Source organism: Zingiber officinale, chromosome 5A, assembly GCF_018446385.1.
Source record: "Zingiber officinale cultivar Zhangliang chromosome 5A, Zo_v1.1, whole genome shotgun sequence".
Taxonomy (NCBI): Eukaryota; Viridiplantae; Streptophyta; class Magnoliopsida; order Zingiberales; family Zingiberaceae; genus Zingiber; species Zingiber officinale.
This window is the reverse complement of record NC_055994.1, coordinates 150,991,808-151,013,171: the sequence shown is the minus strand read 5'-3', so window position 1 is coordinate 151,013,171 and position 21,364 is coordinate 150,991,808. Positions and strand designations below refer to the sequence as shown.

The following is a 21,364-nucleotide window of genomic DNA, read 5'->3' as shown; positions in this document are numbered from 1 at the left end:
AACTTTGCTGAGAAGCTATTAGCGACTAAAATTACAATACTATAAGTTTACGCCAATCGTAAATGAATTTTCTATAACTTATAATAATTTTTATACTCATCGTCAAAATGGTTGGAGTGATGAGAATGTGTTGGAGAATGCACTGAACATGTGGAAAGCCAACAACAATAATAAAGATTTCAAGTATATACATGTATAGAGAGTTCTCATAAAGTATAAGAAATATACTTCACAATCAGTTGCTCATTACTCTAGCAAGCTAGAGAAGGACATCCAAATTAAGGGGGAACACTTCAACATCAAACCCAGATACAAGTATTGATGTGGATGATTTTGAAGTCCGCATTCGTCCGATAGGGTAAAAGTCAACGAAGAGGAAGGACAAATCTAAAGTTAGAGAAGACGACTCAATAAAACAAAACATCAATAAAGAATGTCAAGATATTAAAGAATATCAAATAAAAAATTGATTTTGCAGGAAGTTGAGATTTTTCATAAAAATAATGAAATTTTTACAAAGGATATATATATATATATTTTTCATAAGAATAATGAAATTTTTACAAAGGATATATATATATATATATATATATATATATATATATATATATATATATATAATATGATTGAAAAAATTAAAGAAAGACGTGATAGGGTATAATGTGTTTAAATTTATTTTTATATATTATTATAAATTATATTTATATAATTTTTTTATTATTAATATTATTTGTTAATCATTTATAGATTTAAATTTTATAAATATTTAATTATATACAAGGTGAAATAAGAAGAGGAAATAAGAAATATATATAATGAATAGATGCTGACTCACGCTGCTACGAAGATTTCACTTTTTTTTTTTTTTTTTTGGATGCCTTTAACCTTGTGTTTGGATGGGATGAGGTAAGGTTCATTAATCGAAGGGGATAGAAGGGGAAGGAAGGGAAAGTAATATATTTATCTTGTCCTTGTTTGGAAGGGAGGAAAAGTTCAAAGAGATAGAAATGAAGATTAAATATACAAATTTATAAAAATATCCTCTTATTTTTTTAATAAATCTGCATGTGAAAATATAAATAAGGATAAAATTGAGATAATTTTTCCTTACCCTTCCTTACATTCCAATTTGGGGTATAAGGAATTTCGCTGATTCCCGAGCATGTAAGAGGAAACTTTACCCTTCTCTCCCCTTTCCCTTCAGGGCTCATTCTCTCCCAAACAAATGTAATTTTTTTTTTATTCATGTTTATCTTTTCCTCTCTTTTACTCACTCCCTCCCAACAGAGGATAATTCTCTAAACAAAATAAACTATTATCATCTTATTATTACTAAGCAGTTGTACTGTATAAAATAACATAATATAGTATAAAACGGCTCATCTTCTAGATTTCTCTACCACTTTCTACGGTTCTTTATCCTTCTTTCGGAAAGCAGTTGTACTGTTTGTCAGGAAGGGTCCTCGCTTCTCGCGATGCTTCGAGAAACCAGTCGTTTATTTCTTTAAACGTTGCTGCTTTCTTAGGCATCGTATCGTCTTCGCCGATTGCGATCAATCTTGTCGTCGGTCGGGCGGTAGAGCAGGAGCTCCGGGGAGTGCGGCCGCGCTTCATCCCTAATCTTCCGACGCCGAAGGCCTCGCCGTTCCTATCTGTTAGCTTGCTGTGCCATGCGCGTTCTTTTCCATTTGGGTTTTCCTGGTTTGTGTGGTGTTCAAATGCATTTCTCGGGTTTATGTTTTCCGTGATGCTGAATGGTTGGGATCTTCATTTTATCTGGGAAGCTGATGTAGGGTTTCTTGGATGATTGAGCGCTGTTTATTTGTTGCAAAGAGGAGAAAAGTGAATTTGTATCGTAATTATCGTTTGTCTGGTCACTGGTGATGTGCTTTTTCTAGTGATTGATGCTTGAAGTAGGCTCGTAGTAAATTGTTCTGGTGTAAGACATGTAAATAGTCACGGTCGTGCTTCGTAGTGCTTGTTTTTTTTATTTTTTTGATTGTGCATGCGCAGCGGTTTCCTCTGAGAAGATGCAGAGGGGGAGAGGTGGTAGGGATGACTTCCTTGGTTTTGGAGATCATTTTGCGGAGTTTGGCGGCTTTGGCAGATCAGGGAGTCTGATCTCTAGCTTTTTTGGAGGGAGAGATCCTTTTGATGACCCTTTTTTCACGCAGCCATTTGGAAACTTGATGGGCAGAAGCATCTTTGGCCCTAGCATGTTTGGTCCTAGCATGTTTTCTGATCGAGGAAGCCTCTTTGGGGAGACTGGCAATCGTGTGTTCCTGGAGCAGGCTTCCCAATCCAATAACTCAAAGGGTCCAGTCATTGAAGAACTCTCCGATGATGATGATGACGACGGACGAGAAGAAAAATCTGACAATGAGGAGAAAGAGAATCAAAGGAAACTTCAGGATCCTGATGAAGCAGTTGAAGGTATATATGTTTTTTCTGACAGCTTCATTATTTGGTTTTAGGATTACATGTGATAGTGTTTATAAGTGATGGATTTCATTTTTCAGGAAAGAAAAGCAGGCATATGCAATATAGAAACAACTTCAACCATTCCAACATGGCACAATCGCAGAATAACACTTTTACTTTCCAAAGCTCCACGGTGACTTATGGTGGTCCAAATGGTGCATACTATACTTCAGCCACAACCAGGAGAATGGGCGACGATGGAGTGAGTGACCTTGAATGGATTTGTAATGAATACTAGGACATTTTAATACCACAATGACTCGTCTTTTTTAACCATGACAGGTTATTATGGAGGAGAGCAAGGAAGCTGACACCACTAGTGGTAGAGCCATGCACAGAGTATCTCGTGGGATTAAGAACAAAGTATGCACGAGTTGAATGTTTTATCTTATGAACACCTTGATTAACAGCCTCTTTTCAACAACATATGTTATAGTTACTATCATGTTTTATAATTGTATCATGATTTATTGGAAGGTTCTAGCACCAATGGTACTAGTTTTAGTTTGAAACACTGATAGAGGGGTATTTCTGGTGGTCCTCTATTTGTTAATTAATGAAGTTGTCAACTTACCTAACGCCCTCACTTGCATTGATCAAATTCCAAAGTTTGGGATGTTGGAAGCTTAATTATTGAGTTTTGTGGGTTCTTTTGAAGAATGAATTAATTAAATATTGGTCATTATCTTTTGTTTATTGGAATCTTATCTCAAAAAAGTTGGAAATTCTGATACATTGTTGTATTTCATTGGCCGTTTTACATGAATATATTACCTGGTTAATATTGTTGCAGGGTCACTCAGTCACAAGAAAACTGAATTCAGATGGGAAGGTAGAAACAATGCAGACATTACATAATCTGAACCAAGGTTAAGCATTACTTTCTGCCATAGCTTTGAACATGATTTTATCCCTGTTTGATTTATTTAATTGCATTTCACTATCATTAGATGAGCTGCCTGTTTTTGAGGAGGCTTGGAAAGGGAATGCTGACCGACACCTTGGTGGATGGAACAAAGGGTCTGGTTTCCTTCAAAATGGAAACATGAGTAAGTAGTTTTGCCCTTTTATATCCATTTGTTCTTGTCATTGTTATTCACTACGATTTTGTTATGCTATGGTGGTGATATGCTGTTATTAAGAAATGGATTAGAATGGAATGGTTGATACCGACCATGTTTGATATTCATATCGAGGTTTGAAGATGTATGATTTGGGTTAACTAAGTTATTTTATAAAATTTAAAAATTAAGAAGATTTTTTCAGAATGATAGTATAAGTTTTTAATACTTACATTAAGGAATAACATTATATACAAGATGTATAATTTGGGTTAACTAAGTTATTTTATAAAATTTAAAAATTAAGAAGATTTTTTCAGAATGATAGTATAAGTTTTTAATACTTACATTAAGGAATAACATTATATACAAGATGTATAATTTGGGTTAACTAAGTTATTTTATAAAATTTAAAAATTAAGAAGATTTTTTCAGAATGATAGTATAAGTTTTTAATACTTACATTGAGGAATAACATTATGTACAATGTCGTTCTAATTACTTAGATATCTTGTCATTCTATGGAAATTTTGTAAAGAGATATTAAGAGATGAAACAATCCTTTTAAGAAAATCAATTTGGTTTTGATTTTTGAAGGTCAACTATAAATGAAGTTATTTAATAAGAGTTAATGCAAGATATAGAGAAGAAAAAGGATTATATATATATTTTATTAATTTAGAAAAAAAAATTATATAATAAGAGTTCTCAGAAAAGTACAGGGTATGTTTCGGAGAAGAAAGAGGAATCCAATTATTATATTGATGTGATTATATATATATATATATATATATATATAATGAGGAGAGGTTTTTTCTATAATTGTAGGTCCATAAGTGTCAGTTCTACATTTTAATCTTTTCGTATAAGTACTAGATACATACCTACTAGATGAATTAACTGTTCATCAATGAGAGAGTAACTAGATTAGTTTTGAATATTTATTTGTGGAGAAATGTTTTAGAAACTAATGGTATCATGATAAGTAAAAAAAAAATGAACATATGAAATGTAGTTTCAACATGGAATTATTGGAATATTAAAATAAATGAACATGAAATTTATGTAAGAGGTTTTGAGTATTTTGCATTTGCTATTCAATAAAAGGATATCCCATTAAGGATAAAGGATGAGTAATTGAGTAGAAGAAAAGAAACTTGGTAGTATTTAAGCTTGTTTTTTGTCTTAAATATAACTGATATTGTTACCGATTTCTAACATAGATTAATATACAAATAGTATTGTAAATATATATGCATATTTTTCTTTATATATTTGAATTAAGACCTAAAGTCTAAAGAGAAAAGATTCAGTCCAGGCGTTATTTGGTTTAATCCAATTTCAATTAGTTTAGTTTAAAGTGAACTTTGATTTAGCTTCCTTAAATGCAATTTGAACCCTAAAAACAAAAACAAAACAAAAAACTATGCTTAGTGGTTAAGATACTATTATGTTCGATCGGACACAAACTCAAGTGAATGAAGTCAAAGTTGCTGTCTGAGTTTTGCTTGGTGACAAGTGCTGATTTGGGAAGCATCTATTTTTTGAAGTTAGCATAAAGGACCTTTAGGTTTATTAATTTGGTGTGTGAATGTTTTGGACTTCTGTACTAGCTCTTATTTCCCATTTATTTATTTTTGGCAGCATTCCTTAGTAATTTTCTTTGCCAAATGAATGGCCAATTTTACCTTTGATGTGTATAGGGAATGGCAGTACCAGCAGTCAAGAAGCAAGAGGATGGGCACTTCCGTCAACTGAGAGAGCCCATAACTCGGGGAGGATGCAGTCAAAGACAGGCATGGACACTTTCAGAACCAGATGTTCCATGAATTGAAGTCGACCCTTTACCAGTGTGTAATCACGCAACAAGTTTCTCATGGCATTACCATTTGCTTAGCAGACAATCTTATTGATCTTCCTGTTTTTGTCAGGTCGATAGTGTGGTTTTGTCATAGTTGTGTTGCAGCGTCACAGTTTGATTTGCAATCATGCTTGATGCAAGTCTTGTATTTTGAACAATGCTATTGATGTATGAACAAGTTCTATTACTGAAGCCCGGATGATCACCACACTTAGATGTGTTGTATGGTTTTTGATGTATGAGAATCTTGCTTGTTTCTTGACGTTCCCTTTGCTGCAAATATTCCACTATTGTGGAAGGCGTGAAATGGAGATTATATGGGATATAATACAGGGTCTAAAGCCAGCCTTTGCGCATGTGCTTTGGTAGATTGTGTGATAATTCGTTATTATTACTTATTTTTATAATCCTTTTTCCTGAGATCCTATTGTCTGCTCTGATACAGATTGTTCACTAGCATAGATGAACAGATCAATCAGTATCCTCCATATTATTGTAGTGGTTATATTACAATTTGTTTGACTAAATTTTGTTCAATAGAACTTTTGGAAGCAAACAAACAGTGCAGTGATGGAGCAACGACATGAGCAATAAGGTTAAGTTATCATTTCTGTCTTTTTACTTTTTCAATTAATGTTGAATGACTAATTACTGTTAAATGACTAACAAGTTCCTTTTTGTGGTGCTATATTGCAACCTGAAATGCCATGTGAACGTAGTACGAGTGGATAACATTGGTAAGTAAAACTTTAAGTGCCCTTCATGCATCTTCTATTGGAAGGTGGGAAGTTGGCAATATTCTTTGCTATTGACATTTGAGAATTCTCGGACGAAGGTACAGATCAAGTGACTTTTTTTTTACCTCTAGTCAAACAACTTTCTCAGAGACTGGAGCTTATATCACTACCTGGTGAAGATTTAAGAGGAACACTATTCAAAGCACAGTAAGAGTGTAATGAGGGAACTCAACTGGCTGGAGTAATGAGTTTGGTCCAGGTGACTTACAAAAAGGTACTCCAAAACTGACCTTGAAGCTGGTGTGGGTGATATGACAATCAATATCCATTCACCAACTGTTCTGCAATTATCTATGCTACTATCACCATCAGAGATGGGCCACTACATGTACATAACTCTAGGCTACAACGCATTTTTTGTAGTGTCAAGAGCAAGGTGTAGAACTGGAAGCATGGAGCCAGACAAGATCTATTCTGGATATTTGAGAGAAGTCTTCTTTAACTGACAGGTATCTCTTTCACTTCAATTCCTACCTGCTCATTTGCTCTTGCCATTAACAGCTTCCGGTCATCTTTCTATATCGATTTCTCATCCCATTTCATTAATGCAGCATGACTCATTGACGAACCAGCTCTTGGCATGTGAGGGGCCCCGTATGTAAGTTTTCTTTGTGGTCCTATCAGTCATCACTTCTTGTTTACAAGTTTAATTTCCAAACAGCAGAGTTGCTCTTATTCCCAAAGTGGTCGCTTTAATGCTTCAAGGTCCCATTAGTTCCTTGAGAAGTCGTGGAATTCAATGTTGGCGGGCTTTCTCACTCTTCATGCATTTTATATACCTATACTGGAGTGACATTGGTATGGATCCCACTGTTTGACACAACTATTTATTAAATATTTTTACGCGTGATCACTTAAAATATTAAGTGTCCAAGTGTTGATGTCCAGATATCAGGTGTACAAGAGTAGATGAAGAGTGCCCTAGGACAATGGTGCAATGGTGAGGTCTCCAATGAATAACAAGGAATCTAAGGTTCAAATCTTAGTTATAACGACGCACTGCAAGATATTTTATGTCCCGTGAGAAGTGGGCCTAAGAATGTTGGCTGCCTGAATAGCTTTCATTAGTACGTCCTGATTTGCTTTAGTGGTCGATGGGAAATTTTCGTGGAACTGAGCCGGTCATCTAGGATTAGTCAATTCAAAGAATTGAATACCCCATGCCAATTTAAAAAAAAAAAAAAATGAAGAGTCAAGTAGTATAATAGATGATTGAGCTTCTGCTGATTAAGTTTTCTTATGTTAGACTAGGTTTTTTCATTGCCAGCAAATTCTGTATCAACCTCAACTTAGCTCCTTTCCATGGTACATTTGAATTAAACTCCAATCTTAATTCATCACTTATTGTAAACTTTCAAGGTTTATATCCAACACAATACCTGAGAGAGAAAAGTAAGCCAATTTGGCTATCATTTTCACAATCTCTAATTTTTATAAACAACAATAAGTAGTCAGAAAAATATGAGAAGGCGACTGGTAGAATATTCTCAAAATGAAGAAAAGATGATAGGTGTGCTCTATGGTCCATTTCCCAAGTAATCATTCAAATCAGGAGCATCTAACTTAATTTATGTTTATAGATTAACTCTAGGGCTGTAAATGAACTAAGTATTCATGAACAAGCTTGGTGTTCGACTTGGTAAGAGTTTATTTGTGTTCATTCAATATACACAAGATTAATTAAACAAACTTGAACACATACGTGTTCAGCTCGTTAACGTTCGTGAACAACGTTCGTGAACAATATTCTCGAATTATATTCATTAATAATTTTTTTTTAATATGCTAAATAAATAATAAAATAAAATAAATAAATTTAAATCATTAAGCTCAATAACCAATCAAACAACTAAAAGTTTCAAACAATCAAACAAACTTGAATTGAGAGCTTCATAACATCTAAATGAACCAAGTTCAAGTCAAGCTCAAGCCAAGTTCGAACAAAGCTCAAGTCAAGCTTGAATTGAGAGCTTGATGTCCCCAGGGCATAGCACAGATGATGGGCGCATGACATCTCTGGCGTAATGGCCAGGGGTTGATTCTCAGGAATTGACGACCTAGGGTTTACCCCACCATGCGTCTGACACCTGTATACCTGCATGTACCTCCCTCCATATCCATGGGGTTGGCACTAAGGGGGCCGTAATGTAGCGGATCTACATTTGAATTGAGAGCTTGATAATATTTAAACGAACCAAGCTCAAGCCAAGCTTCAAACAAGCTCAAGCTCATAAAAAATTAACCAAGTCAAGTTTGAACAATCATTTCAAAAGCTTGGTTCATTTTAAACTCGGCTCAACTTGGTTCGATTATCTTATCAAACAAGCTTGAACACCTCAAATCTTGATTCGGCTTGGCTCGTTTACAACCCTAATTAGCTTTCCATAACTGAACTTAAATGCACAGCAAGGACTCTAGAAAGACAAGAGATGTCTTCTTTCCACCAAATATTGACACTTACACAGTTTAATTTGGTTTCGGTCGGTGCATGGGACTCACAGGGGCCCTTTTGCTTCCCTTTAATTACTCTCTTACCCAATGCAGCTAGCAATTCCAAATGGGTAAGGTTTGTAGTGAAAGTATTGCTCTTTAAACGTACATGACATACCCTGGATTGGGAGAACCAAACGCTAGATAGATATCGTAGCTTCTTTTGAGCAAAGTTGTGCATTGATTAACTGCAGGAGCTGGGTCTGAGTTGGTCATAGCTTTGGGTGCTGCTCCATTAATTTAAGATGCCAGGTTGCTTCGGTATATATTTCTCTTAATCCTTCAGGTTTGGTCGTCTCTTTAAGCTCTGGTGCACGCAGTCGAAGATGAAGCACTGCTCCAGCCTTGGCAATCTACAGCAGGAAGGTTAGAATGATATGACATTCTTTCCCCTTGTTTAATGGCTCAGAAAAACTTGTGATAATAATCTCTAGATGATGTTCATGTGCTTGCCTGAACTCAGAGTTATGGCACGCTTGTGCTGGGCCGCTGGTGTCCTTGCCTGCTGTTGGAAGTAGAGTGGTGTATTTTCCACAGGGTCATATGGAACAGGTGATCAGCACATAGATCATAATATCGATTACTAAAACAGATATACTTGATTTAAAATTAGATTAACACAATGCCAGGTAACTGCATCAACCAATGAAGAAATTGTTCCTTTTTCCAGCTTCCCTTGCTTGGCTTCTCAGCTTATTTGCCACCTGCACAATGTCACAATGCATGTAAGTCTATTTGTTATGATGAATCTCTTCACTGTCTATATCCACGTCAATAAATGCATGCATGCTATTTCCTCAGGCTGATGAAGAGACAGACGAAGTTTATGCCCAGATGACGTTGCAAACAATATGCCTGGTAATCAACTGATCACTTGATATATATTAATCTAATTTATTGGCTCTGAAATAATAATCAAATTAAATAATCTGCAGCAAGAGCCGTGTGATCTGTACTATGTGCCTATTGACATGGGTACGCGAAGCAAACATCCCACTTATTACTTCCACAAGACATTGACAGCGAGTGACACCAGCACGCATGGTTGCTGCTCGATCCCCCGTCGAGCTGCAGAGAAAGTGTTTCCGCCTCTGGTATTTGCACTAAGTTTTTACATTTTGTGCTAAAGATTATGACTGGCTACTTAATTTTGCCTGACAAAAGCAAATTAAGAAGATCGTGTTCACTTAGGATTTCTCAGTAGAGCCTCCTTCACAAGAGCTGATTGCGAAGGACCTTCATGGTAATGAATGGAAGTTCCGTCATACCTTCCGAGGTAGATCATTCTTCAACGTGTGCAAATGGATTAAAGGATACTTGGAAACATTCTACGTATATATCCTCCTAATTCAGGACAGCCAAAGAGACATCTGCTGACGATAGGATGGACTCACTTTGTGAATGCAAAACGACTAGTCGCTGGGGACTCGGTGATATTTATTTGGTATCTTTCTCTTCTTCATCACTGCCAAAGCAATCACTTGTTTGCTATTCTTCACTGAAAGCTGCAGCTCCTTTTTCATCAATAAACTCAGCAAAAAATAATAATAATAATTTTGAGTTTTCAGGTACGGATACAACGAGCTGTTGCTGGGAATCCGGCGAGCCTATACACACCCTCGAGTCAGCTTCGCAGACAGCATGCACATAGGCCTCGTTGCAGCTCACGCCGCTTCTACAAATACTCCTTTCACTATATATTATTTCCCAAGGTAATCAATAGTAAATTTATTGAACTTTTCATTATTAAATCAAAGAAATGCTGCTCAATGCAATGGAAATAATATCCATTAGATATTAATTTTAATTGATTGCTTTTGTAGGACAAGCCCTTCTGAGTTCGTTGTTCCGTTAGCTAAGTATGTTAAAGCTGTTCTCCACACGAGATTGTTTGAAGGCATGCGTTTCCGGATGCTGTTTGAGACGCCCGAGACAGGTGTTCGACGGTAGGCGTCAGACATTTAATTTCCAAAAAAATATGCATGTATGTCTTCTTTATTTGACGAAGATTATTTGATTGCTCATAAATTTTTGTGTTTGTTTGTTATCATCATCAGGTATATGGGAAAGATTGTAGGGATTGGCGAGCTTGACCCTGTCTACTGGCCAAATTCACATTGGCGATCTGTCAAGGTATACAAGTTTGTTTGCACGATCCAGTTAGCAAAACATTGTTTTAGGTTGTTTTTTTTCCATTGGATTTAGTTAGTGACATATTATGAACACTCGTTGGAATATGACACAGGATGTATCTCATGTTCTAATAATTAAATCAAGTTAAAATCTATCCTAATCCATCACTTTTTTTAAGAATTTGACTTGTGTGCAGGTAAGCTGGGATGAGCCCATAATCGTGGAGAGGAAACTAGGAGTTTCGCCATGGGAAATTGAACCACTGACAACCTTTCCAATGTACTCCTCTCCTTTTTCTCTGGGAATCAAGAATCCATGGCCTCTCACAATACCCTCCAGCCTAGGTATCTACAGAAAATGTATATACATTTATGTATACTAAAAACTCTTATCGTTGTATAACTTTATAATTCATCTTGTTTAGTTCAAAGGGATGAGGAGATCAACTTGGTTGCAAGGCTAATGTGCATCCAAAGCGGTCAAAATATAGGGTTCACTCAAACTCATAACCTTATCAACAACACTGCACCATGGACGCATCAAAGATTTGATGGTGTCCACGGTGAGGTGGGCCATGTGACCACTGCAAAAGAGCTACCATCGGCTTCATCTGCAGAGATGCTGCAGCTACTCCAACAGCAAACTGAACAGATGAATCGTCAAAATGCACAGAACGAGGCAGCAGAAGCAGCGGTGGATCATCCATTGCTTGCTGCTAATTATGCTGAGTTCATCGGCCCTAGCATCATGCCGCAATCTTTGCACAGCAAGCAGTGCCTGGCGGATCATGAAGATAACTACTCACTTGACCTGCACTTCTACTCTCCGACGTCGGAGGATGTTCTCACGTTGCAATCCCCGTCCTTGGACACGACCATGTTGGCATCATTTCCTACTACTTTCGAGATGTGTGTCCACCGTGGTGACTCGGTTGGGGGTGAGTTTGTCGCGAAGAATGGTGATGAGAGATTCTTCGTTTAGGCCAGACATAATTGGGTGAAAGGTAAGAAGCAGCCGAAGAAGAGGAGGTAGAAGAAAAAGATGAAAGAATTGTTTTGTACCGTACTTGTTTCTCTCCCTTCTGCTTATCCATTCAAGTAAACTAAACCTTTAGTTCACATGAAAACGTTATCTTTATTTCTTGGTTGGTATATATATATATATATATATATATATATATATATATATATATATATATATATATATGAAGGCGTATTTTCCATGGATCGGACCCTGGTCACTAATCCGACACGAATGTGTTAGGCCGGGCCCAAGTCACTTTAACCAGTTCGCCACCATTAATTTCTATCGACTTTCATAATATTAAAATCATCGAGTGCATTCCAAACTTTTTTTTTCTTTCCAATCAAAATTTGGGAGCTAGATTTTCAAAATAATATAAAATGGTCTTTATATTCATCAAATAATTACTCATTTTAAAAAATTCAGAATCATTTTAAAATTAAATTAATGTATTTTTAAAATCTCTTTAATACATTTATGAATTTGTTAATTTTTGAATTGAAAAAATAATGAGGGGCACCATAAGAATATGGTGCTTGATTATGAGGTATCTAGTCTCTTCTAATGGTTAACGCATGAAGTATTACTATCATGAAGTTTAGGATTTGAATTTAAGCATAGTTGAGGTAAATGTTTTCCTTATATGTCAGTTAGTATTTCAAAAGTTAGTAGTCATCCATGATTTACCTTTTCTGTATTGATCCTCGAGCGAGTTAGCGGGGACGCTGGGGTTGAGGCATCCGTGTCCTCGGAGATACGATGCAACAATAAGGATATTCAGTTATCTTCTAGATTTCCACGGTTCAAGATTTTTCTTACAAATGTAGCTGGGATGCTGGACTTCTTGACTGATTACTTTGGTAATCGATAGAAAATTTTTATGGGACCGAATCGGTCATCCCATTAGACACCAATGATTTAAGATTTTTCCTTCAAATGAGATTGAGATGCTAAATTTCTGGACTAATTATCCTGATAATCGATAACAAAATTTTATAGGATCAAATCGGTCCTTCCAAATTCAACTTTACCCGACATTACCCAGCCTAATAATTTCTATTTTATTATTATTATTATTATTATTAGAACGATGATAATATATTTATAAAAAAATATTTTTATTTATTGGGAGATTACTGTATGTATAATGCTTGCCGACGTCTTTTGAACCGAACTTACTGGACCGGGCGGTCCAGGCACTTAACTCCAGGTTTAGATGGGCAGGTGGCGGCTTGCGAGATTCCAAAGAGGCCATTCCTTCTCGATCGGAAAAAGCGAAATCCTTTTCTCCGTCGATCTCCAGGTATTTTTCTCTTCCTCTCCGCCTCTCGTTCTTCGTATCATGCGATCCATGAATCAGCGCAGTAACTGGAGGTTGTTTAGAGTTTTGTAATCCCATCTTTCCCTGCTGGATTTTAATGTTAATTTTTCGTTTTTGATCTGATCCTTTGCATTCCATGATCAAAAACCCTAAATCTACTGTGATATACTCCTGATCCAGACATTTTTGTTTCTTTCTGTTCAGGATAAAATCGGCCCTTGATTTGGATACGCGATGAGGTTAGAGAAGTGTTGGTTCTGCTCTTCGACCATATATCCAGGACACGGAATTCAATTCGTTCGGAATGATGCGAAGGTAGCTTTAGAAAAAAAAAAAATCATCTTTTCTCTGTGTTCCATGCTTCTTTTAGCGCATTGTGGTTGGTTTCATGTTCTTAGATGATTGCAGAAGTTGGTCGTCTTTCAGCGCATTGTGGTTAGTTTCATGTTCTTAGACTCGCCCTTTTTGATATGTTTATCGTTCTCTTTTTTTTTCCCCTTCAGATATTCCGATTCTGCCGGTCCAAATGCCATAAAAATTTCAAAATGAAGAGGAATCCTCGTAAAGTAAAATGGACAAAGGCATACAGGTTGTTGCACGGGAAGGATATGACTAAGGTGAGGTATCAATAAGTTAAGGGCAAAAATTAAAAGGCCGTCTCATATTTAATGAATCTTCCAATGGTGTCTCATTTTTAAAAATAGTCAAATTAACAACTCATCATTTTTTCACCCCCACGGTCATAGCTTGAGGTGTGATAAGTGATGGAGATTTGCCACTTGATGTCAAGGGTCGAATCTCGGAGTTAGCGGGGCGTAAATCCCTACACTCCATATAAGTCACCCCATCCACTTGTCTGCTTTGTCACCGTGATTTGGTCCTGAGGCAGGTTGGCAGGGGCGTTAGGAGCAACCGCTTAGCCTCTTGCCACTTGAGAATATTTTTACTTTCATTACGTTAGCAACTATGATTAGTAATTATAGTAACTACTTAACTAGCTATTGTAATAGTGTTGTATTAATTGTCACAATGCTATAACAACTAATTCATATTGTAACATTAATCTTAGTTGCTACAACAATACGGAAAGTAAGTATATTCTTAGAATAAAAAATACGGTGGAGCTCATTTAAACAATGATACTTCTTTTGATTTTTACCCATAAGATAATTCAGCTCTTTGTTTTTTGGATGTGAAACGTCTCTCATCCTCTAACAGGACTCAACATTCGAGCTTGAACGAAAACGCAACCGGCCAGAAAGATACGATAGGAATGTGACGGAGAAGACACTGAAGGCCATAAAGAAGATCGATAAGATCAGAGTGGCCAGGGAGGCGAGACACCATGCAATGAGGTCTCTTTCTGCTATGTCCATGGTTTACCAGTTTCATCTGCTCCTCCTTGTGCAACCTGTGGCCTGACATTCCATTTGCATATTTTTTCACAGGATGAAGGGTAAAAAGGCAACTGAGCAGAGAGCTGCAGTTACTGAGTTGGAGAAGAGTATCGACTTGGTCAGAGCACCTGCTGCCCTTCTTCAGGACTCAGAATTTGCGCCGAAGATCAAAGTCAAGGTTTCCGAATCACAGCCTGAGGCGGAGCGAATGGAGGAATGAAAGAAGATAGTCTCGAAACACTTAAAAAGACTTTGAAATTAAGGGGAAATGATCTCTCAATCTTTCTTTGCTTTTGCTGGCTATGGATGATGTTTGAAATTAAGGGGAAATTTAGTCCGTTGTTCTACTGCTATAATCAATTTTGATCAAATTAGAGTTTTTTTTTATTAATGTTAAAGTGCAACTTTAGCTAAAGCTGCAAAAACAGGTTGACCTTTTATAATTTTTTTCTAAAATGGTAAAGGGCTCTTTCAAAAAAAAAAAAAAATAGATCGCTACCTTGACGGTATCCCTAGTGTCGACCCCAGAGGGAGGTAGATGAAGATACTGTGTTAAGTGTATGGTGGGATAAAGGGTAATCGTTGTTAGTGTTGCAATTTTCCTTTTGATAGAGTTCCAAAGCTCTTCTGCAATCTTACTTCAAGAATTTATCGACTCACTGAATACACAGAATTTTCAATCAATTGCAAGGCCTTAAACTCAAGAAATATAGCAAAGGAAAATTTCTAATGCTAACTCTCCCGGAAACAATCCCGAAATCCATGATTTCATTCTACTTGATCATGTTCTTGCCATTCTTCTTTCCTTGCCAGAGAAAACAAAAGCTATTTAATTTGGTGGCGTTTGGTTTACCTGATCATGTTCTTGACATTCTTCTTTCCTTGCCGGAGAAAACAAAAGCTATTTAATTTGGTCCCGATCATGTTCTTGCCATTCTTCTTTCCTTGCCAGAGAAAACAAGAGCTATTTAATTTGGTGGGGTTTGGTTTGTGCTGGAATCGGAATGAGTTTGATAGTAAATTGGAATGAAAACGGATATCATTATTTTATTATAGTATTTGGTTAGTTTGATATTCTAGAATGGGAATTAACTTCGAATTCCAAAAATGCTCATTTGAGATCATCATCCGTCCACATCCTCATCTCTCAAAAATACCTCTCATTTCTCAAAAAATGCTTTCTTCGTCCACATCCTCCTTGACTATTTTGACGCCGAGAAGCTTCACAAAATTACCAATGTCACAACCTTAATCGCTATGTACCAAGCCATTGGAACTGCACCTGGCTCCTCCAACTTCGTCAACGTCACCGACTTCAAAGGGAGCAAAGTGGGGTTCGTCGCCATTGACAACAGTGGCAACACCATTGATGCCAAGTTTGTTTGATTCGTGAAGAAACATCTTGCGTTGGCCGACAATGAGGCGCCCACCACCGTGTCTTTTTCAGGTGAATATTACGGATGTATAATGTATTTCGATCCACGGATGTAAAGTCTTCGTCAATACCTTATAGCTTCTCTAGCGGAGAAGACCTTTGAGGACAATCTCCAAAGCCGGTGAATGGTATTTTGCCCAACCGATGATGCAATGAAAAAGTTCTTGCCCAAATTTAAAAACTTAATGACAGACGAGCTAAAAAATTCAACTTGAATAATGCCAAGAAAAAAGAATCATTCCAATTCCCCATTCCATAACTATAAACCAAACGCCAGCTTAATCCATAACCAATAATCCTTTCTCATAAGTAGCTTTGTCCAAGAGGCATAACATATCATGTACAAAACAATCTGTTATTAATAGGCACAATCCATGGACTCACGATTAAGCTATAATGTTTAAAAGAATACATAAAAATTGTAGTCAAACCGTTCCAAAGTCGCTAAATATGTATCAGGTAACGAGATACTATCTTAATATATCTCAAGACAGGGCACCTTTAGCATCTGCTTGATTCTAACTTCGTGGGGCCGTTGTTTTGAGCTCGTTGCTGTTGCTGTTGCGGCTGCGGCTGTTGGCAAAGAGGCGCCTGTGCAATTTGTTGTTTCTGCTGCGAGTGCTGTTGCGATTGTAATTGATGCAACTGGAACATTTGAGGACTCAGTTGCATTTGCTGATTCATGTTCTTTGAGAGCTGAGCCTCGCTGATCTCTCCAGTTGCAAGTTTCAGACGTTGGACTTCGGCACTCAGTTGCTCGTTGAGGGCTAGATAATGCATGATCGTCAAAGTCAGGTGCGAAATGAACTAGAAAGAGATAAGTTGGACAGAAAAAAAAAAGAACAGGTTCCTCTAAGCATACTTGAAATTGACGAAAACTTCTCTGGTAAGTAGCATCAATGAATGAAAAATCACAATTATAACAGACTACTAATATCACAGTGAATCAAGATTTCAGCTACTGGTAATCCATTCTTGAAATATAGATTATGTCATTAGTTTCTTTTCCAAATTAGCTTAGTTCATAGATACAATGTAGCAATCGAAAAACCGCTTTGGGAAGGTAAGTGATTTTGCAAGATATAGACAGAAGATTAACAAAGTAAAAGTGTGTTTCCCAGGAAGTTCATCCTAATAATACATGTAGGAGATAACCAAACAAATTGAATGCAAGATATTAAACCGCACAGTACTGGTGCATCTTTCGCTGAAAAAAAAAGTAATCGATGTCTATAATAAAACTATTCTAAGCTAGTGAGAGAGTTAAGTCTCAGTTTGTATTTAATATAATCTTATTTCAAGCTGTCAAATGACTTATTTGCGGAGAACCACATCAAAGTACTTAAAAGATAAATTTCTCCTTTTCTATAACACCAACATTGCCGCAAATAAGTTTTTCCAGTTAATCTGTGAGGATCAAAAAGTAAGAGTAACTTATTGCCGAAATGTGAAACAGTCGTACTAATCTATGCGAAGAAATGGCTGCAAAAAGACAAAAAATAACAAAGAATGACCAAGTTGCATGCTTATTGTTCCACCACCTAGATTAGTTTTTTCCATTCTTATTCATGTCACAAATGCATCCGATATTAGAAGACAAACATTCAAATTTGAAGACTACGCTACCAATGAGTGATTTTCTCTGCAAGGAACTTATTCTTAAAGAGGAATATACAAGGATGAATATGGTGGAATATTCTGACTTTCTAGATAAGCAATGAAGGGTAATACATAATTCAAGATAAGTATCAAAAACCCTTGGCTTTACGTATAAACATTGTATCATGTATACAATCAAATTACCTCAATCAATCTCTAGGACTGAATAAGAGAGCCGCAGGTAACTATTAATTAAATAAAAACTGAAATTTGAATTAACTTAAAATTTAAAAATATAATTGTCTAGCAACTAAAATATCAGGCACACATTATTTCATGGAAAACGTATCCTATCATACAAACTAGAAAACTCTGTATAGATAGATATTACATCAAATCACAATCAAACTAAAATGAACTCCAATATATGGATGAAAAGTCTTGTAAATAGCATGCAGATAGCACATGCCAGCTTCAATCGACATCAAGAAGTCACTAGCAGCACATGCAAGACTGAGATACTAGTTAGCAAATTTATTGAAAATATTCTGTTTGAATGTTTAGAATTCAATCTGAATCATGACATAATTAAGCCTCATGAGTGTTATGGCAGTGAACATGCAGGCTCGATTTGTGAAGCATTCATTCAGTTGAAATCATTAACTAGACAGGAATTGTGAAAGTGATATCTCAAACCCACATGAGCCTCAAAGATATGTCAAAAGCAAGGTCTTTCTTAATATTTTGTTTTTCGGCAATTTTCCCATCCCAGTGGATTAAAAGTTTGAAATAAAATAGCACACAAGATAGTTACCATCTTTCAGATGTGCTTGCTGCTCCATGGCTTGAAGACGGAATTTCAACTCATTGTTTTGATTTGTAAGTCCAGCTGAGTCCCTCTGCAAGCAGATTATATCACTCTTCTTCGAACAATTTAGAACGTGAACATATTGTTTATAGGAAGTATTCGAAAACACACCTGTAACATGGTCAATTGTGCTGATAACGTAGTGGCCTCAGTTTGCAAGATCTGAACCTTGTGTTCCAATTCAGACATGTATCGCATTTTTCGCTCCTTAGAACGTGCAGCTGAAAGACGGTTGGCCAGAATTCTAAAATTCAAAGCAAAGAACTCAGCGAAAGAACAATTTTAATACAGTAAATGAAGCTCTGAATCAGAGATTGAGAAAAGTAGCAGCACCTCTTCACTTTTTTAGGATCAGCTAATGCCATTTCTGCAAGCTTTTCATCTGCCATGATTTTCTTCACTTCAGCAGCGTTGAACTCGTCATTGCCTAACTCTAAGCTGAACGTATTCATTGTCTCGTCCATTGAGCCACTACGCGAAAGCTGTCCAATTTGATTTCCAGGCGAAGGTGGAAACTTGGGCGTGCCGTCGCCAAAATGCAGCTTTCCCATGAAACTATCCACGGAAATGCTCCTGCGATGCCGTGAGTTCGTTGGCGTCAGATCCGCTGCCGCGCTTCTCTTGTTCCCTTCCTTCCTCACTCTACCGCGACGGCCATCGCCTCCGCTCTCATTGACGCTACTCTCCGCCTCGTTCTCGCTGCTGTCTGCGCCGCTGGTTCTCGTGCCGCTGAGCCTGCTGCACTCCACCAGATCCTCCTGCCTGTCCTCCGTACCCGAGGAGTTTAACGTGTCCAGGTTGTCCATGTACGCGAATATCAAATCGTCCTCGGCATCGCTGCTCTCCACTTGCTTCGAGGAGGACATGGGCCGCGGTGCCGGAGGCGACGGTAGGGGGAGGCCGTAGGGGACGTCGCTGTGGGAGCGACGGTGCGAGCGGCGAGGGGGTAGGCCATCGCGGGATGTCGGTGTACGAGAGGAAGGCTTCCGGTCGTCGATCATCATAGGGTCAACAAGCAAAGGTGGCGGAGGAGCAGGAGAGGGGGAGAGGTGGGGCAAGGAGTCAAAGGCGAGGGGTTGAGAAAGAGATCGTGAGTGAAACGGAAACGCCGCCGTTGAGGAGGAAGTCGGAGAGGGGGGGATCGGAGGAATGCCCGGTCGTTTGGCTGCGACTGAGTCGGGAGTGAACTGGCGGAAAGGCGGGCCGAAATTGGGGAGATCCAAAGGGCCTGGAGGCCTCGGAATGAACGAAGGTGAATACGAAGGAGGAGAACTCGCGGCAGCAGCAGTGGCGGTGGCGGTGGCGGTGGCGACGGAGGAGGAATGAAACCGCTGCATCACTTCGGTGCGTCTCTCTTCCATGATTTCCTCTCCAACACTCGCTATCTCCAGCGATGCCGACGAGGGGAAGTAGCTATATATACCGGTGGCGCGAGGAGAGACGAGAAGAGGATTGCCGGCGAGCGGCGGACGAGAAGTTGAGTTGGGGCGGAAGAGACGAAGTGAGATAGACGGAGAGATAGGACATCGCAGTTCTATTCGTGTCGTTCCCTTTGTCGTAGCCAAGCAGGGATAACCAACCTCACTCCCCTCTTTCTCCTCCCTGCAACTTCCCGACACAGTTCAGGTTAATTTCCAGGGTCCCACCTCTTTACTCCAAAGAAAGCCCATCATTCCCGCTCCAAAAGGAAAACTAAACTATTTCCTGAACGGAATCAACAGCGGATCCATGATTCTGCCTCTTTCGTCTGCCGACGTCGTCGTTCCGTAAGAAGGAGCGAAGTGGACCACCGTCTTCAAACAAGCGGCACCGTACCAAAACAGACCCACTAAACTCTACTCTCAATCGAACCATGCGACACCACTGGGCCAACAAGCCTTCTCCAATTGCCATACCGGTACAATGATTAGCTCCATTAGGTATAGCTTTTCGACTTCCAGTACCGCGTTGATTTCTTTCCATACGCGTCGTCCCCCCTTCCTTCGGCCCGGTTTAGGTGAACCCTACTGGTCTACATAATTAAACCGGATTTAATAATTAGATTGCCAATAATTATTTGTTCCAGATGGAAGCTATTTATGGCGGTTTAATTGCCGACCTAAAAAAATAAACCGGGCTTAGATTTCTTTCCCTGGCAGGTCCGCGAGTTACGGTCGGGATCAATGAGCAATCAAGCCGGGGATTGCGACATTGCGTTGGTCAAATATTTCGTATATTATATTGTGCCTACGCGGGTCAAATACTTCAGATAAGTCATATAATAATAAATAAATTATATTCCTTTTTAATAAATAAATTATATTTTGATTTTTAATAAATTATATTCCTTTTTCATACAAATTATTATCAAGTTAAATAGTTTTTATTAAGTTATTGATTTTTTATATAAATTCAATATTAAATGAATAAAATAAAATCATTGAGTAATTAAGAGTGTAAAATAAGATTAATAAATTTAATAAGGTAAAAGTATAAAGATAAATAAGTTGTGAGTTAACTTTAATGGAAAGAAAGAATACTCCCACTCCAAAAACTTCAAAACAAATAAATTTTAAAAAATCAAATAAGTTAAAGAATTTTGTTTAAATAGATAACTAGAATAGTATATCATATGAAAGAATAATTGACAAATACGTTTAAAAAAATAATTTAAATGAAAAGATAGAATAGGTTAATTGAATCCTACCATTAATATTACTTAAATATTATAAATATATATTAATAATACAAAAATCATCCATTTGAATGGTTAATTAATTATTGTTTCTTTGGTTAATTGGGCCCTTGAGCTGTAACTGGTCCAGCTCAATCTGGCCGATTACAGATAGCTTGATCAATGGTTAGATTCGTTGATCGGGTTATGGGCTTTGGTCGGGTTTAATTCAGACCCTGCTAGCC

General features: G+C 37.6%; 4 protein-coding genes across 6 annotated transcripts; 3 read left to right on the top strand and 1 right to left on the bottom strand.

Annotated features, from left to right (window-relative positions):
- The first annotated feature begins 1,432 nt into the window (after positions 1 to 1,432).
- On the top strand, positions 1,433 to 5,617 carry LOC121982491 (myeloid leukemia factor 1-like). Of its 2 annotated transcripts, XM_042535584.1 has the most exons (8): positions 1,433 to 1,701; positions 2,014 to 2,433; positions 2,520 to 2,683; positions 2,764 to 2,844; positions 3,275 to 3,350; positions 3,432 to 3,530; positions 5,246 to 5,392; positions 5,474 to 5,617. In XM_042535584.1, the coding sequence occupies exons 1-7, from the start codon at positions 1,671 to 1,673 to the stop codon at positions 5,374 to 5,376; spliced, it is 1,002 nt and encodes a 333-aa protein (XP_042391518.1). In that variant the 5' UTR covers positions 1,433 to 1,670; the 3' UTR covers positions 5,377 to 5,392; positions 5,474 to 5,617. The 2 variants fall into 2 exon arrangements, with proteins under 2 accessions (XP_042391518.1, XP_042391519.1); XM_042535585.1 differs by having other exon boundaries at positions 1,435 to 1,654; positions 5,246 to 5,617.
- A 2,537-nt stretch (positions 5,618 to 8,154) lies between these two features.
- On the top strand, positions 8,155 to 11,922 carry LOC121983399 (auxin response factor 6-like). Its single transcript, XM_042536335.1, has 12 exons — positions 8,155 to 9,056; positions 9,154 to 9,242; positions 9,320 to 9,415; positions 9,492 to 9,548; positions 9,626 to 9,784; positions 9,882 to 9,966; positions 10,044 to 10,134; positions 10,259 to 10,402; positions 10,514 to 10,636; positions 10,748 to 10,823; positions 11,020 to 11,167; positions 11,248 to 11,922. Exons 1-12 carry the CDS (start codon positions 9,017 to 9,019, stop codon positions 11,802 to 11,804), a joined length of 1,665 nt encoding a protein of 554 aa, XP_042392269.1. The 5' UTR covers positions 8,155 to 9,016; the 3' UTR covers positions 11,805 to 11,922.
- A 1,095-nt stretch (positions 11,923 to 13,017) lies between these two features.
- LOC121982489 (probable ribosome biogenesis protein RLP24) lies at positions 13,018 to 14,911 on the top strand. 2 transcript variants are annotated; one of them, XM_042535582.1, is made up of 5 exons: positions 13,018 to 13,149; positions 13,372 to 13,482; positions 13,671 to 13,784; positions 14,386 to 14,522; positions 14,616 to 14,911. In XM_042535582.1, exons 2-5 carry the CDS (start codon positions 13,402 to 13,404, stop codon positions 14,782 to 14,784), a joined length of 501 nt encoding a protein of 166 aa, XP_042391516.1. In that variant the 5' UTR covers positions 13,018 to 13,149; positions 13,372 to 13,401; the 3' UTR covers positions 14,785 to 14,911. The 2 variants fall into 2 exon arrangements, with proteins under 2 accessions (XP_042391516.1, XP_042391517.1); XM_042535583.1 differs by having other exon boundaries at positions 13,105 to 13,220.
- A 1,366-nt stretch (positions 14,912 to 16,277) lies between these two features.
- On the bottom strand, positions 16,278 to 20,076 carry LOC121982488 (bZIP transcription factor 29-like). The gene is made up of 4 exons (XM_042535581.1): positions 18,800 to 20,076; positions 18,578 to 18,710; positions 18,413 to 18,497; positions 16,278 to 16,766 (listed from the first exon to the last, which is right to left on the bottom strand). Exons 1-4 carry the CDS (start codon positions 19,825 to 19,827, stop codon positions 16,501 to 16,503), a joined length of 1,512 nt encoding a protein of 503 aa, XP_042391515.1. The 5' UTR covers positions 19,828 to 20,076; the 3' UTR covers positions 16,278 to 16,500.
- Positions 20,077 to 21,364: the final 1,288 nt, after the last annotated feature.